The sequence below is a fragment of the Porites lutea genome, chromosome 13 (assembly GCF_958299795.1).
Source record: "Porites lutea chromosome 13, jaPorLute2.1, whole genome shotgun sequence".
NCBI classification, from domain to species: domain Eukaryota; kingdom Metazoa; phylum Cnidaria; class Anthozoa; order Scleractinia; family Poritidae; genus Porites; species Porites lutea.
Window position 1 is genome coordinate 23,368,057 of NC_133213.1, and position 16,619 is coordinate 23,384,675.

General features: G+C 40.8%; 2 protein-coding genes across 2 annotated transcripts in view; one reads left to right on the plus strand and one right to left on the minus strand.

Annotated features, from left to right (window-relative positions):
- LOC140923170 (sushi, von Willebrand factor type A, EGF and pentraxin domain-containing protein 1-like) overlaps window positions 1-450 on the plus strand; it is a 1,388-nt gene extending 938 nt beyond the window's left edge. The window contains exon 2 of the mRNA XM_073373250.1: window positions 176-450. Coding sequence (XP_073229351.1) covers window positions 176-435 — 260 coding nt within the window. The 3' untranslated portion in view covers window positions 436-450. The remainder of the gene's footprint in view (window positions 1-175) is intronic.
- A 2,189-nt stretch (window positions 451-2,639) lies between these two features.
- Window positions 2,640-16,593, minus strand: LOC140923303 (RNA helicase Mov10l1-like). Its single transcript, XM_073373397.1, has 21 exons — window positions 15,772-16,593; window positions 15,050-15,190; window positions 14,301-14,498; window positions 13,313-13,528; window positions 12,746-12,860; window positions 12,509-12,607; window positions 12,041-12,146; window positions 11,902-11,945; window positions 11,559-11,650; window positions 11,125-11,183; window positions 10,703-10,798; window positions 10,404-10,603; window positions 9,779-9,847; window positions 9,263-9,493; window positions 8,724-8,789; window positions 7,899-8,237; window positions 6,681-6,830; window positions 5,648-5,755; window positions 4,430-4,570; window positions 3,448-3,540; window positions 2,640-3,299 (listed from the first exon to the last, which is right to left on the minus strand). Exons 1-21 carry the CDS (start codon window positions 16,533-16,535, stop codon window positions 2,811-2,813), a joined length of 3,816 nt encoding a protein of 1,271 aa, XP_073229498.1. The 5' UTR covers window positions 16,536-16,593; the 3' UTR covers window positions 2,640-2,810.
- Window positions 16,594-16,619: the final 26 nt, after the last annotated feature.

Sequence of the window (16,619 nt, forward strand, 5' to 3'; positions counted from 1 at the left end):
GGCAATTACAGCGAATGAATTTCAGTTTGTTTGTATACTATGCCTGTATGACAAAATAATTGTCCGTGGGAGTTTACTGATTTAAATCATCCCCAGTGATTGTCAGCTTTTAATTGCCTATGAGTGCAGTACGGGAGTGTCGGTTAACTATAAAGTTTCGTTTTATTTCCTCTAGAACCGTTTGGTACACAATTGCAGCCTGTAGAGCCCAGCAAGTGTAATAATTTGTGCGACCCAATAGCACAGTGTGCCTGTCATTTAGTGTACGCACACTACTGGTGCTTGTGTCCAGAGGGATTCGAAGGTTCAGGAAGAGTGGGACAATGCCACAGTAAGTTTACAACCATCAGTATCTCTTTAGGAAATACAAGGGCGAGCCTGAGAGGGGTGGGGTGGGGCTGGAATTGTTTAATTAGGAGGGACCCTTTAATTTGAGACTTTGGAGTCAGTAGGCCTCCCAGTTTCTCTCTCCTCGGCTCCTAAAAGTATGGAAAAACTTGTTGGAGATCAGCCTGTTAATACCACTTTCACGTTTTCCTTTTACGTGCTATTTTTTGGGGGTTGAAGGGAGATTACAAACGGCTTAATACGCCACAGCCGCTAAGCTTTTGGGTAGAGCCTTGCCGCTCACAAGGGTCCCCTACTTGCCTCGAATGGACCCTAGGGAGGCCCCCTGGGGATCACAGAAACCCTGAGATCTCCAACAATATTACACAACTCGCAGCTAATTCATTATTTGTTGTAAATAATTCCACAGGGCTTCCAGACAAGAAAAAAAAGTGAAACTGGATGCTTGATGTTTTAGGATAGTACCTACAACAAAAACGGCAAATGCTTACTAGCTGATTAAAAGTTGTAAAACGAGTAAGAACAATGCAAATTACAATAAAGCTTTTAAAAATACACAGGATGTTATTTGAAATTAACACTATATGTAGATCTTTGTAAGACGATCATGGTGTTGCTCCGGTGGTAATAAAGCTACAATGTAAACTCAAATATACCTAACGAGGCAGGTTACTATTTGTGCAATGTAAAAAAATGTTCATAACGGTGAGGCGAATTCTCAACAACTGAACTTTGTTTCCGAAGTCCGTTCCTATCTATTTGTGATTCTTTTAACTCCCAGCATGCTCGACGCGCGCATCTGTCTTTGTGAAACGTCGCGTTCTAAAGCCGGAGATCTCATTGTAGGGTTAGTCATTCAGAGTTAATGAATCCAAAATTCCCACCACAACCTCGCGTAGGTTTTCACTGCATGGTAAAGTTCAAAAATCCTGACTGCCTTGAATAAATTCGTCCATTCGGTATAAATATTCCCCGCCCTTGGATTGTACTGCCATCAATGCCAGTAAAAGTGCGTGTTAATCCCCCAAATCAAATGTTTGCAGAGAAATTTCGTTTCACACCCCTCATCGATTTTCATTAGGGGTGTAACGATTCATATTCCTTGGATTCAATTCGATTTCGATTATTGTCTTTCGATTTCGGTTATTTCGATTCCATTATGTAAATGTTTCTTAATTTTTATAACATAACGTGTAATTAACAACACGCAACCCTAAACCCTCAATTTGAGAATAGTAACAGGGACAGGAGGATTCACAGTCGCTTGGTTTGTCGCCATGTTTGAGAACCTGACAAAGATGGTTTGCCTTAATTGGAAATTCTCAAGAGGTGGTTGAAGGACAGCATTTTTACCAGGCAACACAAAATGGCGCACGAACTGCTATCGTCTTTACTCGTCAATCAAAAACGCACATTTTAAAGAGTTCTGGATTCTGATTTTACAATATAATAACTCGCTGAGGGCACCCTGGAAAAGGTATGCAAAAATCGAAGCAAAATCGAAGTGTGGAAGCAAAGAATCGTGAATCGAACCGAACGGTCATAATCGCGATTAATCGAGAATTCGATTAATCGTTACACCACTAATATTAATACTGACAATGTTGTCTGCCGGGCGCCCTGGTAACTGAGTCCCAGATAGAGGATGACCGGTTAACATAAGGGTAGTTTCGAAACGCTCCAAAGTGTAATGCAAACAGACAATCGGATCGTTCTGGGATCAATTTAATAAAACTTTTACACGTGTAATTTCGAGTGTAGCTATTGTTCTCAGACTCTAAAACAATGGCTACACTTGTAAATTACAAGTGTAAAAGTTTTATTAAATTGATCCCTGACTACGCGAACGCTTCTCAGTTACCCATTCTCAGTACAACCGATGCACATAATTATCGGCTTTACTTCAGAACAAAGCATGTGAACATCCTTGGGCCTATTCATGCCAGTCTGGGTCACGACAGTCCACACTGTAACAGATTGATTTCTCTACCGGCACAAAAATAGTTTCAGCCTAGTGTGAACATACCCTCAAACCGTGGCTACCTTCGCCTATGCGATGAATGAAACTCCCTTGTTCTTCGGATCCATAACAGACCGCACTACTTGGCACAGGGAAGCCAATCGTCCAATTATTAACTTTCCTCCTTCCATGGTTCCATCTGGAACCGGCGAATTGACAAATGCTCAGATAGCCTACATCTGGTAAAGAAATGGTTATTACCGGTTCAACAGCGACTGTTTTTTGGGGGGAAACGTGCGACTTTTTGGGGGGGAAGGATTGAACCTCTGTTGCTGAGCGAGAGGTTTGCCCTGCTTGTGTCTGATCCTCTTTTTCTACTTTTTTCTCTCTTTTTGTATGGAAAAGGATCATTACTTCCTTCAAGAACATGTCGTTTAATGACCTTTCTAGCAGAATTTTTTTCGGACTTTGTCCAGTTTTAACGGAATTTTCACTTCAATATTTACTTTGTTGTTGTTCTAGGTTGAAATACAAATTCTTCGAGTTCATCGTCGCTTTCGGAATCTTGCGGGTTCCCCTTTTTGACAACATCCAATTCATTTAATTCTGTTGACGCATGTCCGTGATTGACATCAACAGCTTTTTGACTGATACTTGAAGAGTCTCCATTCGATCTTAAAAAACAGTTTTGTTTCTGACTTTGTAACTCAGTCCCAGAGTTTTCACTCTCCTGGTCTAGAGATTTGGAAACGAACTTATTTTGATAGAAAGTCACATTCTTGTTCTGTCCAACCAGCTGGCGTAAGTCCTCCTTCAGATCATTGCTCTTTGGGTTCTCTCTCGGATTCTGAAGAGTTAAGAGGGTGATATTATTGTTGGATATCGTGGCATTTTTATTCTCGAGGGGTGCTTCTTCGTTTGTAATCTTCTGGGGTTTCACCTGAGACGAAAGTGCTTTGTCGAGTAAAGTAGCAGCTTCTTGAAATTCCTCCTACCGGAAAAAAAATCAAAGCATTTATTCTAACACACGACAACAACAACAACAAAAACAAAGAGACAACAGCAATATTTTCTCAAGTGAATTTTAATTGAGCGTGTTGAAACAAAAATCTATTTGAATGTGCCTGTGTATAACTAACCTGAAGGAATTGTTGGTCCAAAGACGGGAGGTGGCAGCCAACATACGCGTCATTCATAACACAGTACTGAAGAAGGCAGCACCAGTATGGATCCTAAACAGACACACACTGTTGTATTGCAAACATTACATAGTGATACAAGTAGTCAGTAATAGCACTCAATAGAAGTATATGTTCAACCTTGGATCCACGACTTACTGGGCTTACCTAATCTGAAGGAATAACGGCTGTCAATAAAATTTCAAGTTGCTGGGTACGTACGACAAGTAGGCGGGGAATCAAACAGCTACGGATTTCTTTTGGTTATTTTTTTTCTTCTATTTTCCTAATGGCCGCGGGAAATTCTCGGCCCCCGGCCCTTGATGACAACCCCAGGATATTAGCCTATTTCAAGTCAATTGCGCTTCCCGTTCCCCTGGCACCCACGTTTTATTGAAATCATATGACGCGGAGGGGATGGGGGTGGTTAAGGGGGGCGATGGGAGGGGGGGGGGGGGCGAGGGGCTGTTGGAAGAGGGGTGGGGAGGAGGAGATGGAGGCGGAATACGTAAATGATAAGTACAGCCTAGAGAGGTGGCGGCGGCGGAGTACGAAGCAAGTTGAACATAGGCAACGCAACTCCTGAGAAATAATTTGGCACTAGCGAGATAGCTGCAAATCGACACAGACCCTGCAGAAACAGTTAGGCTAACCCTCTTGGCTTTGAAACTCTGACTCGTTTTGTCTCACTGTTAGACTTTACATAACTTCACGGGCGAACGCCGCAGAAAAAAAATCAAGCTTAAGAAACGGGAAGCCATGCACATGACAAAATACCAGGAGTTACCAAGTGACCCGTTTTGAGTATCCCCTTTTCGACACTTTTTAATGACAAGGACGTAAACAGATCGTACAAAAACAGCCACACTTCTCAAAAAAACTGGAAGTCGACTTAACGAAGACTAAACAGATCTAATCCACGGACTGAAGTTAACTTGCTCACCTGACAGAGAACATGTGGATTACCAATAACAACGAGCAAAGCCTGGGCTCTAGTGATAGCCACATTAAATCTCTTGGGATTACTAAGGAAGCCAACACTATGACGTACGTCAACACCAACCAATGACTCGTTTGAACGAACCTGTAGCCAATCACAGTGCATAAACGAATCAGTAACCAATCACTGTGCAGAGATTTACAAGGAGCAGTGCACGTCTCATACAACTGGCTATAATAACTACTTACGCATAATATTTCGACAGATGAATGCCAGGAAATTATGTGGCCCGTGTACAGACGTCCCCCCTCCCGAATTTTTCCTGAGGGATGGGGGACGTCTGTACACAAGCTAGAAATTATGAAGGACGTATGGTTTACTTCAAAAAGGTTTGCTGTTACAAAAACTAAATACAAAAAAAGGAATGTACTGTAGCTAAGTCCGCCACGATTAGTGACAAACACTGGACAGCAGACGCACGAAAGGGAAGACAAATGCTCCTTGGAAAACTTGGGTAGACAAAAAAAGACACGTTTTGAAAATTCAGCCGTATTTATTTCAATTTAGGCTTTGGTAGACATTCGCCTGCAGCCAACTTACAGGCGAGTTATAATTCGTAAACGACTGTGAGAAAATTTAACCATCGAAGTAAGTACAAAAGGTAATCACAGCACTTGTGCCGGTATGTCGCCACACTTACAACGCGAAAATAGCGCTGTAAACAGAAAATTGTTGGTTTTATGGGACCTTGAAATGTTCAGTAAACCATGGCGAAGCTTGCTTTGGCTACTTTTAGGCCTCCTCCACACGTACCCGGATATTTTTGAAAACGGAAATCTTTTTCTCCGTTTTCAAAAAATACGCATCCTTACGTAGCGTATTCGAATCGTTTTAGCCCACCCACATGAAAGCAGCATAGCATCCCTTACGGAGCATGCGTCATGCTAGAAGTATATGATGTATGACATCATCGTATTTGAAAACCTCCGGTTTCGTCTGTCCACACGCAAACAAAAAGCCGGTGTTTTCAAAAATCTTTACTCTGGAAGCTTCTGGAGAGCTTTTTTGAAAAGATCCGTTTTTAGTGACCGTTTTTATCGGATACGTGTGGACAGTAGGCCAAAACCGAAGAAAAAATATCAGTTTTGAAACAAAAACGGACATAAGTGGAAGAGGCGGGGCCTTGGGCTGCATTATGTTGGAGGCTAAGGCATGACTCACTGTTGAAATGATGATAACAAGTCTTTCTTGTCCCTGAAATTCCTCCACAGATCCAACCTTCACTTCACCCAATCCAAAACGATCCAACAAGAGGCGAAGTTTCTCTACCTACGAGTTAAATAAAACGACCAAAACAAAAAATCGCAATAAGCCTAGCGAAATACCTTACAAGAGCTCTGACCAATGATATTCTTTAACAAAAGGAGGATAGCTGTAGTTACAATCACGCCACTATTGGTAAAAAGAGGCATCAGTCAACCTCGCACGATCAACCCTGGGGCACTACAAGGGCGAAAATCAGAGACAAATTTCGTTTTGTGGTTGTTGATCCTTGTTGCTTTCAGTTAGTTTTGTAAATGGTTTTTAAAACATTGGCACACAAAAATTTGTATATCGAGACGATGAATTTACACCGTAAACTTGGAAAGTGCGACGTTGCATTTATTACTTAACAATTACATTTGGCGGAATTTTCCCAGGTCAAGGAAACACCCCACCCCTCCCCCCGCCTCAAACAAACAAACAACAACAACAACAACAAAAGCCTTCGATTACTCTTTGATCCCTATGATCCGGTTTAATATCCTCTATTACAAATTGGAGTGGGAACAACCGTCATAATTGCCCGTCATAACTGATTGATTGAGCAGATCTTGGGACTTGTTTCTGGGATCAAACCAGGTTTTGCAGGGGCTGATAACATCATCACCATATTGCCAAAGGAAGATGAAGCCTGAAATCGGGATCGGTCGAGTGCTGTCGGTAATGTTTAATTAGCGCGTTCGTAAGAACGCATCCTAATCTGGTGTTCCTGTGACACAAAGGCAGATATTTTCGAGCTATCACGGCGACGGCCGATTAGCCGCCCCTATTAATTTTATCAGGGGCATCTCGGCCGGGAAACTGGACTCCTTTCGACTCGATTTCCTTTCCGTAAGTGACGAAGGCGGATCCGTAATCAATGCTTACTTCTAGTTACTAGTGGTAATCACCTATGATGTACGCATAGATATAGGATGCGAAAAATATGCACCTGTTTTCTGTAAGGTGTTATGACTCCAATATCAGACAGGCTAAGGGAGAATTTGTCACTTGATCTAAGAGCCTGTAGATACTTTGTAACTTGAATTGCTTCTACTGGGTTGAACCACGATGGGCTGTTGCCTTCACGTAGATCTTCTCCCTTCAAGAAGAAAAGCAACAGAGTAATTAAGGGAATGGATCAATTTAGGTGTCTGGGAAACTGCCCACCTACCCCTCCCCTCACCCAACATTTTGCCCCAAGTGAGACCCAGATGTTAACGTTGAGTTTCCCAGAAACCTTTATTAATCTAAGTGAACAAATGACGGTCATGGATGGTGCTGCCATTAAACTGTAATTTTCTTCTGTTGCGGTGTTTACCTAAGTAAAGAATATGACGGGTTAAAATATAACTAAATTTATTTGACTAAAAGAGAGTTTTTCACAGTAGCGCATAATTTCCCCTGTATCAGCGTGCAAAGAAAGTCGTGTCCGATAGCCCGGGGCTAGTGGATTTTGCTATCGGGCTAGTGATTTTTGTACTTTACTTGCCCGACGGGCAAGTGCTGTTTTATGGGGAAATTCAAATTACAGAAGGATTGTAATCAATCCTGTAAATCAAAACGGGTTTTGGCGCTAGTTGAAATAACTTGTGGGCTAGTACTTGCTAGCTATAGCTTGCCCAAATGGCAGGCTGTAACACTGATTTTCTTTGCACCCTCGGTATGGGCATGACCACATGACATTGAAAAGAATGAGGGCAAGTAATTGGAGAGCATATTCAACTGAAACAATAATTCTCTAAACACGAAACTTATCTTAAAATCTCGAGAAACAATTAGCGATCACCAGGTGGCTGTTTCAAAACGAATACCTATATCCTTTCCCGCACCTATATCCTTTCCCACACCTATATCCTTTCCCGGGGGAGCAAGGGTGGCGCAGTGGTGAGAGCGCTCGCCTCCCACCAATGTGGCCCGGGTTCGAATCCTGGCGTTGACGCCATATGTGGGTTGAGTTTGTTGTTGGTTCTCTCCCTTGCTCCGAGAGGTTTTTCTCCGGGTACTCCGGTTTTCCCCTCTCCTTAAAAACCAACACTTTCAAATTCCAATTCGATCTGGAACGCACGGACACGTTTCAACGAGTTCTTATGAACTCCTTAGAGATCCGTGGGTAAACAAATTACAATTTACAATTTTTTTACAAATTACAATTTTTACAAGAACTTGCCTTGAGACCATGAAAAATGACTGGAAATCCATTATTTGGTAGCTTATCCCACTGACACAAGATTTCTCTCATTCTTTCATCAGCGCATGGAATCAGTTCGTCGTGATAAAACACAGCCGAAGGAAGTTTGAGCACAGCGGGGTGCGAGCGATAATTATTAACAAGTTTAGTAACTAGAAGTGGGTCATAACAACCATGATCTGAAAATTTGTCTTCGTTCCTACAGTACAGCGGATTGCTCATTAAGCGCTCCAGAAGTGAGATGTTCAGTCCATAAGATGCTGCTATACGCGACTGTAAGACTGGGCAGAGTTGGAAAGGATCACCGGCCAGAATAACCTACAGGGGATTAAGAACAGAAAGTTAGTAAAACAATACAGCCAATTCTGTCTGAAACACAGTTTCCACATAACTGTCCGGTTCGTTTCACTTTTTTCGGAACGATCGGGTCGATTATATGAAAACCAGCCTATATTATTATTATTATTATATATTGATATTGTTCCAGACTTCAGAAGTGATTCATCGTTTTATTGCATAATATAACTGCTCCCGTAAAGTTGAGCGCTGTGTATAAATTGTTCCTCAAGTGATAATCAGAATTTGAAACCAACCTATATTTCATCAAAGCAAAGAACTAAAAGACACTGTTGTTTTAACATACACGACCTATGTCAATTGTACGTGAGTGCATGCACTTAAAAATACTTCGACGAATTTTTTTCAAACCTTCCACTTCCTTCAACAACAAAACAATACTGTGAAACTATCAGAATTTCAGAGTGCCAAATAGCGAACACGATTATTCTATCATAACATTCTTACCTGCCCATCATCCCCCGCGGCAAGTCCAACAGCAACAAGACACTCGGGCTCTGTAGCTTGGCCAGCCTGCATACACCAATAACAAACATTACACTTGAAATAATAATATTCAACTGCTCGCTGGTTTATACTGACAATTGCACAATTCTAACAACAGTAGTTATAGCGGTATATTAGCAGGTTTACGGCTCTTTGACAAAGACCGTCTTAAATAGAGTCAAAGAGCAAAGCAGGGTCCTTATTTTACGTCGATAGATCGAAATAGTACTCATCTGGCCCCGGTTGCTCAAAAGTTGGATACCACTCCTCGAGAGGAAATACAAAAAGTTGGTTTTATCGATAGTGTTGATGAAGCTGACTTTTGGAGCGATTCAATTGAACGAGGTGCTTGCCCTGAAGAAGCTAGCTTCTCAATCTCTCTACGCTGAATTTATCAAAATCAGTAAATTGAAACAAAATTATTGTACTTACATCATACGTTAAAGAGAACTATATAAAGATAATTATAAAGTTGTTATGAACTTAGTTACATCACAAACCTCATCGACAAACACGTGCGTGACATGACCAGCGCGCAGCCCAAGAGAATACAGCTGACCAGCTGTACTGCAGGTACTGATAATAATGCGATAATGTGCCACCGTGTCAAGCTGGTCTGTGTCAGTACAATATGCCTCAATGGCTTCTGGGATATCCTGCGCTCTCTGAATTGCATTCAAACGCACCATGTCTCCCGCCTGGATAAAGCCGCTCGCGTGTAGACGCTCTGCCTAGCAAAACAGAATGATTAAGAATGCGGTAAGGATCGTGGGCTTCACGTGACGTGGCCCATTGGTCAGCAAGTTGGACACGTGATCTTGACAGGTTCGAGTTCCACACTCATCACAAGCTGTGTTTTTTCCTCGGATTCTCAAGAGAATATAATTATGTGTTACATATATGTGTGATAAGAAGCCGGAGTATCGGGCCTTCCTTAGGAGATTTTTTAGATTTTTTCGTTCTGTCCCCTTTCCTCAGAAATGACCGCTACTTAGGCTATTGTCATAGCTACTTACAATCAAATCAGCGGCGCTGTTCGAGGGCGTACAAGCCACGATTCGGCTGGAAGGAATTCTGTGAAAAATCTAAAATATATGACAGAAATCAATAGAACACTAAAATTAACAACTTGTCGTTATCAAGCGGGTGACCTAAGAATAAGTATAAAATACAGGATGGCCGATGATGTACGACGGGATCTATAATAATTTACTCAGGAAGTATATCATTGACCCAATTAACCATGCATCTCTCTGTAAGCGGGCGTACTGCAACACACTCATTCTTCCTCGATATCTCTACATAAAGCTTGATAATTTGATGAACTGCTGATCTTCCTGTCAGACTTTTTACCAGTACTGCTTCATACCCAGGCACTTCTAAAGATTTGCGGCTGTAATCGCAGCGCAAAGGGCATGGGATTGGCGACAAACGAAAAGCTTTTGGCGCTTTTCACGTTGAGCCTTCCCAGGTGTCCTTGCTTTTTCAAGCTTTCCCATGGTTCTTCCTGCTTCACACCCAAAATTCCCATTACCCATAGCGCCGCACCTACTCGGAAAAGCCCACGTAGCGCGTGATCTATGAATTCACATTACACCCTAATCTATGAAGGATTTCAACACTGCTGCTAACTCACAGTACCTGTAGAATGGCCTCCACAACTGTAATGGTCTTGCCTGTCCCTGGAGGACCGAACAGAAGATAAGGGCATGGACGACACTGACCACTCAAAATGCGACAAACAGCAGCCCTCTGACGTTCATTCAGAGACAAATTATACAGGAAATTATCTGTCACTTCTGCGCTGGAAGATTTCTTTTCCGCTCTGTTTAATGGTACTCCTTGACAAAAGGTAATTATAAAAGGGTTAGTGAGTGTCCTTATATACAGTACAGCTCCGTATCTAGGGCCATGTAGCCATTCATTGAAGTCGAATATACCTGATCCTTTTCTGTCCTCCTGTTCTTTTTCTGGTGAGCCGCCCACTGTCAGACTCACTACGGGTAACTTTGGAGACAGTGACCTTGGAAACAATACTGCAAGGAAAATTAAATGTGTTATTAATCTTCATTGTAGAGAATGCTGAGAAAATATAAAGTTGTTCTCCAGACTGGTATATTGAAGAATACGGACACAAAACTATAAATAAATTGACAATATATCTTTTGAAAGGTGGACAAGTGGGCAATATATCTCACAAAAAGAAAATTCAAGACTGACTGGGAAGCAAGGGATAGTGCAGTGCTGAGAGCGCTCACCTCCCACCAACCTCGGAGTGCACGCAACGTATTAGGGTGGAAACAAGCACACAAACAAAATAAGCAAGAGGTCAAGCAGACAAGTGCCTGACTGGCAGTAATACCTTCTTCACCAAGAGACAAAGCAAATTCCACAGCTCGATGAGCTCGTCTTAATGTGGTTCTAATAGGTTAAAACAAGGGAGAGTAGCTTTAATTATCACATAGATTGTAAGTGGCTATCTGATCAACATCACATAACAGCTAGTGAAGTATAAACAGATAGTTACACTGTAGTAGAGGAGACTGGTTATGAAAGCCAGCAAAACTCAAACGTGAAAACAACGCAGTGACAACGGTACTGCAATTATTAGGAACCACCTAACCATGCAAATCACTTAGCAAACACTTGATGTTACACGTGTATAAGCTGTTATTATACACTCTTATTTATATTTCAATTGTTGCTTGAACACACTTCAAGTTTCCATGAGCTACTTTTAAATGGGTTGAGTTTAATACTAAATGAATCATAACACATGCTTAACATGGTTAGAACCTGTTGAAGTAGAACATGACATCACATTCCTGCATGGCAAATCTGTGGTGGAATTGTTCATTGAATTTCAGCAAAATGTTGTCCTTGCAAACCTACAAACATTACAGGAACAAAATTAATGGTTAATTTTCAGAGAGCCACTGGCAGATGAATTGTAGCCTTCAAGCAAGCTCTCCTGGGGCTCCCGGGTATGCATATATGGGGGTGGGGGAGGGAAGAGCCCTGTGACCTGAGTGCACACCGGTGAGCTTTCTCACAGGCTAGATAAATAGCCACTGTTATTGTGGTAAAATATGGCATGGAATGTTTTCAAGGGCTAACATTAGTTTGTCCATGTATTTACCTCATGAATGTAACCTTCGTATTTAGGTGCCTCCGATGAACTTCCTAGAGAAAATAGGAAAGAAAAATTTAATCTGCATTTAAGAAAAGGAAAATTGCACTTTGAACATCAAAAGTCGTAGCAATATTCTGTAGCAAACCTGACAGTGATGCGACAACTCTATCACCAAGCAAAAGTGAGGGTCTGCCTTCTGATAATCCAGGAACTTCAAGGCTCAGAAACTCGCCACAAACATTCATGTTAACCTGGCAAGAAACAAGCAAGAGCCATGCATTAATTTTGGAGACTCTGGTTGATTTATTATTAGATATAAGCAAGACAGCATAAGAGAGCATTAAAATTGATGTATTGGATAAAACAATACTTTATAGAACCAATGTAACAAGTAGGGGCAGATCTAGGGTGAGGGTGCAGGGGGTGCATACTCCCCCTGAAATGACCTGCGGTTTTCTAATACAACTGGTATTCTGCAAAAAAAACTATGTGGTTTATTGGTGTTGAATTAGAGCAAGAGACGAGTGCAACCCCTCCTAAAAAAAATCCTGTATCTGCCCCTGACAAGTGAGAACATGTTGACATTTGAACATTACGTCAATAAAATTCATACCCTTTCCATGTCAAACTCCCGTATGTCTATTTCCATTTGAAGTTCTTCGGCATAAAGAAGCGTGGAGAACCTAGCTGCATAATTCTTTAAGCTCAAGGGCTAGAACACAAAATATGATTGTTCAAATTGATACATGAAAAGCAATAATTGTAGACCAAATTCTTACAAATTTAAACTGGACAGCAAAACTGTCAACAGCAACATCAAAATGTTGATACAAAGGCTGCATAAACTCACCTCTCTTAATGCAGGAATAACATCACCCAGATCTCTACCATTGAGAATACAACTCCTGATATCTCTTGGAATACCATACTGACCCAACTGCACAGGAAGAAACAACTTCCGCTTTCTGCAACGTCATCATACACATCCATTCATTATATAGGAAATTTCCAAGCCTTGCATTTTGTATACTGTTATAATTAAGATTTCTTCACCTTCACATGTCAAGTTACTAAATTGTCAATTAAACTACACACTACATGGCTTATGTGACTGTAAAAGGTTTTTAACTTGGTCATGATGATATCGCGAATCAGCATTAGATTCTGGGAAAAGCTCTCTTACCCATCCCGGCACATTTTACTCTAAGTAAGATCAAAGTTCGTGTTCCTGATAGGTTATACACAGGCCTGGGTTATACTGAAACAATTAAGACTGGAAGAATGTCCAGGTATCAAACAAGTAAAATATTCATTTTGGTTTAATTATTGACATGTATGTTCCATTAGCAGTAATAACTCCAAGAAGTGAGAACTTAGTCTTAGATATACAAATCAACGTAGTTGTGCATTAACACACCGAACTGGTCTTTCTCCCGGAATGATACATTCCTCTCCAGTCACACTCTCAGCAACTTTTTTCAGAGCATGTTTAGTTCTGCTGTAGTTTCTTTGATAAGGTGCTGATGGTCTCATGAGAACCTGATGGACATCTTTGACACTTGCAGTGATACATCTTCCAATGTCAAAGCCATTAAAGTTGAAAACTAAAACATGATTCACTCTACCAAGGTTCCTTTAGGAAAAAGAGGAAAATACAAAGCAAGAAATTATGCAGCAAAAAAGTTAGTTCTCTTCCATACACGTATATTGAGGAGGCAGCATGGCAGAGCTGGTAAGAACGTAGGACCTACAATTCCAAGGCCCTGAGTTCAAGTCCAGCCCTGGCCGCTAGCTGGATTTGTTTACGGTAGTCCAGAGTTCAAATCCTGGACCACACTTGTAAATAGCCAGCAGGTTTGCCTCCGGCCATTTGGGATTCTTAACCCTGTTATTGTTTGATTTAGATTTGTTATATTGCAGATAAGAACGAATAACATGTTGGTGTCATCTTCACGCTATTTTCAAGTTAAAAGTGATTGCTGATAAACTGACAAAAAAAATTTGGGATGATAATTAGCATGTATATCCCCATTAGTTTTTACTTTAATTATTATTATTATTATTATTATTATTATTATTATTATTATTATTATTATTATTAATTTAATAAACTATACTCTGATACAAAATTAGTTGAGACACTTTGATCTACATTGCACATGTAAAGGGCCTTTTTGGCATTTTTGCTGAATTCAAAAGGCAAAAACAAAGCTTTCCCTCTCCCACCCCATGCAATGTTGCACTGTCGTTTGAGCTACCTACCCCAATTTTGAATGTATTGGAGGGGGAGGGTTAAATCAAAATTAACCTGGAATTCAAATTTGACTTGTACCATTCACATTAAAGTCAATTTCAGTATGTTAGATAAACTTGATCCAGTTTTAGAGGTTTTCTTTTGTACATACTTTGCAGTGAAGATGACCATTAGATGCTTAGCTTGTTTTGAAGGTATCTCCATGCCAGGTGACAACAAAGTCTGCTGCTGCAGCTGTGCACAAGTGTCAAGTTGGGCTGGTTCTTTGCTGCCCAGTTGAACCAAGAACTGAGGATCTTCTCGGACTGACATACAAGACTGGAATATCTGTCCTTTCTCACCCTGATTACTGTTGTTAAAACAAGTCAAAAATAATATTTTTATGGTCTGACAATTATAAAGTGAAACATAATTATATCGATTAACCACTCTTGAAGAGAAATAAGAAATCCCCAATCCCAAAGAACAACAACAACAACAACAACAACAAAGACGCAAAAACAGTTCAATTTTCCTTAATGCAGTAGCATGCATCACAAATAATTACGATGAAATCAAACTCTTTAATTTGTATAGGTAATAGCATTATTTGTAGTGATATTTGGCATAAATACCACGAGTGATATTTTAAAACTGTTATACGTAATTTCACGAGCCATTTGGCGAGTGAAATTTGAGGCAATTTTGAAATATCACGAGTGGTATTCATGCCAAAAAGTACAAATCATGCTATTACATGTTTATACTAGTACCCGCAAAAGGTTTGTAATTTTCACATGTAGGTATTTCAAATTAAGCTGAAATACCACTGCTCTAAGCCAATCAAATTGCAGAAATTTTTCATGTAGTAGTATAAAAGAGATTATTGATGGCCACATTATGGGCATTAACAGTTCTTACCTTATAACTATGGTCAGAGATTTTGATTCCCCTAATAAGACATCTCCAAGATCCAGCTGATCTGTGATGATCAATTCTTCTTTGTTTCTCATAAGCTCTGCCATCTTACCTCCCATGAATATTTGACAGTGTGGTGATGGACTATAATAAGATAGCAAACCTCTTACAATGTAAAACTATTAGCTAAGGTGATCGGGACAGTTTAGTTGGTAAGGCATTGGACAGCAGAGCTGGCAGTCAGTCCAAGATCTGGACCACTTCTCAGGGTCTACTACATGTATTTGAAATAACTGAGAAATGAATACACTGCCTTTGCTTTGCATATGACTAGACCTTTGAATGGTGGTCCTGTTTCCAGCAGCAGATGTTATATTAAATACAGAGGGTCACCAAAACAGCTGCACCACCTAGCTAGGCACTCTGAAAGAGTGCGGCAGTGAGAGATTTGCAGAGACTCATGCAATAGTGAAAGAGTGCAGCCACAACTCAGGTCACCAAAACATCTGGAAGACCATCAGTCAGGCATTCTGACAGGATGCAGCAGAGACTCAATTATTTTACTTAAACTAAAACTCAAACTTATAGTTAGTTGGCGCAAATATGCAATGCCACACATAACTGTTGCAATCCAGCATAAAAATAAAGTGTCTGACTGGAATGAATAATCAGACATCAGCTATTTGTACTAGTCTGATGACATTGATTAAGCAACTTGAACACACCTTAGAGCTGCACGATCTTTCCTCTTTGGCTCCACTTTAGTAGCTCTCCACACAGCTCTACCCTGTTTTGACTCTATGGCTGTAGCCTTTACAACGTCTCCTTGACGAGGTCTATAACCCCGTGTACATACTCCACAAGAGAAAAATACTTCCTTATCAATATATCCAAATCCCGAGCACAAATATGTCACCACTCCTGTGAGATTTTTTTCTCGTAGTGGCATTACCCCCCGGACCTCAGCCGTACCATTTGGTGTTTTTTCCAGGTCTAGCTTGACCCAGTCTCCTTGGACGGGAACATAACCAAACCTCACACACGATAATTTAAAATCAATGTCATTATCTACGACCCCTGAGTCATCTGTCACGTTTGTTATTGTACCAATAAATGTTTCCGGTGCTGAGCTATCGTTTGTGTTGTCAAGATTCCATTCGGACATGACTTGAACACGAACCGCTTTCCAGCCTGTGGTTTCTTTCTCACGCACAGCTTCAACATGTACTTCTGTTCCAATCTCTGGCCGAGCTCCGCCCATTATCGTGTCAAAAGTAAAGTAAATATCTTCCTCAATGACTCCCGCACCATCGTACAACCTCGTTACCTTACCAAAAAGATCTTTCTTCAATATGCTTTTCTGTGGTGAACATGAGCTTTCAGATTTGTCATTGCGTAAACGCACTTTAGAAACTCCAGAGTTTGTTCCTTCGTTCCCTTCTGTCCCCCAGACATACTCTGATATTTTAGAAAATAGCCCAAACATCATTTCGCAATAAAATTCCTAGAAAACAGAAAATATTATGATTCCAAACAATCGCGCACAGACAGAGGAGGACGCCATTTTGAATTG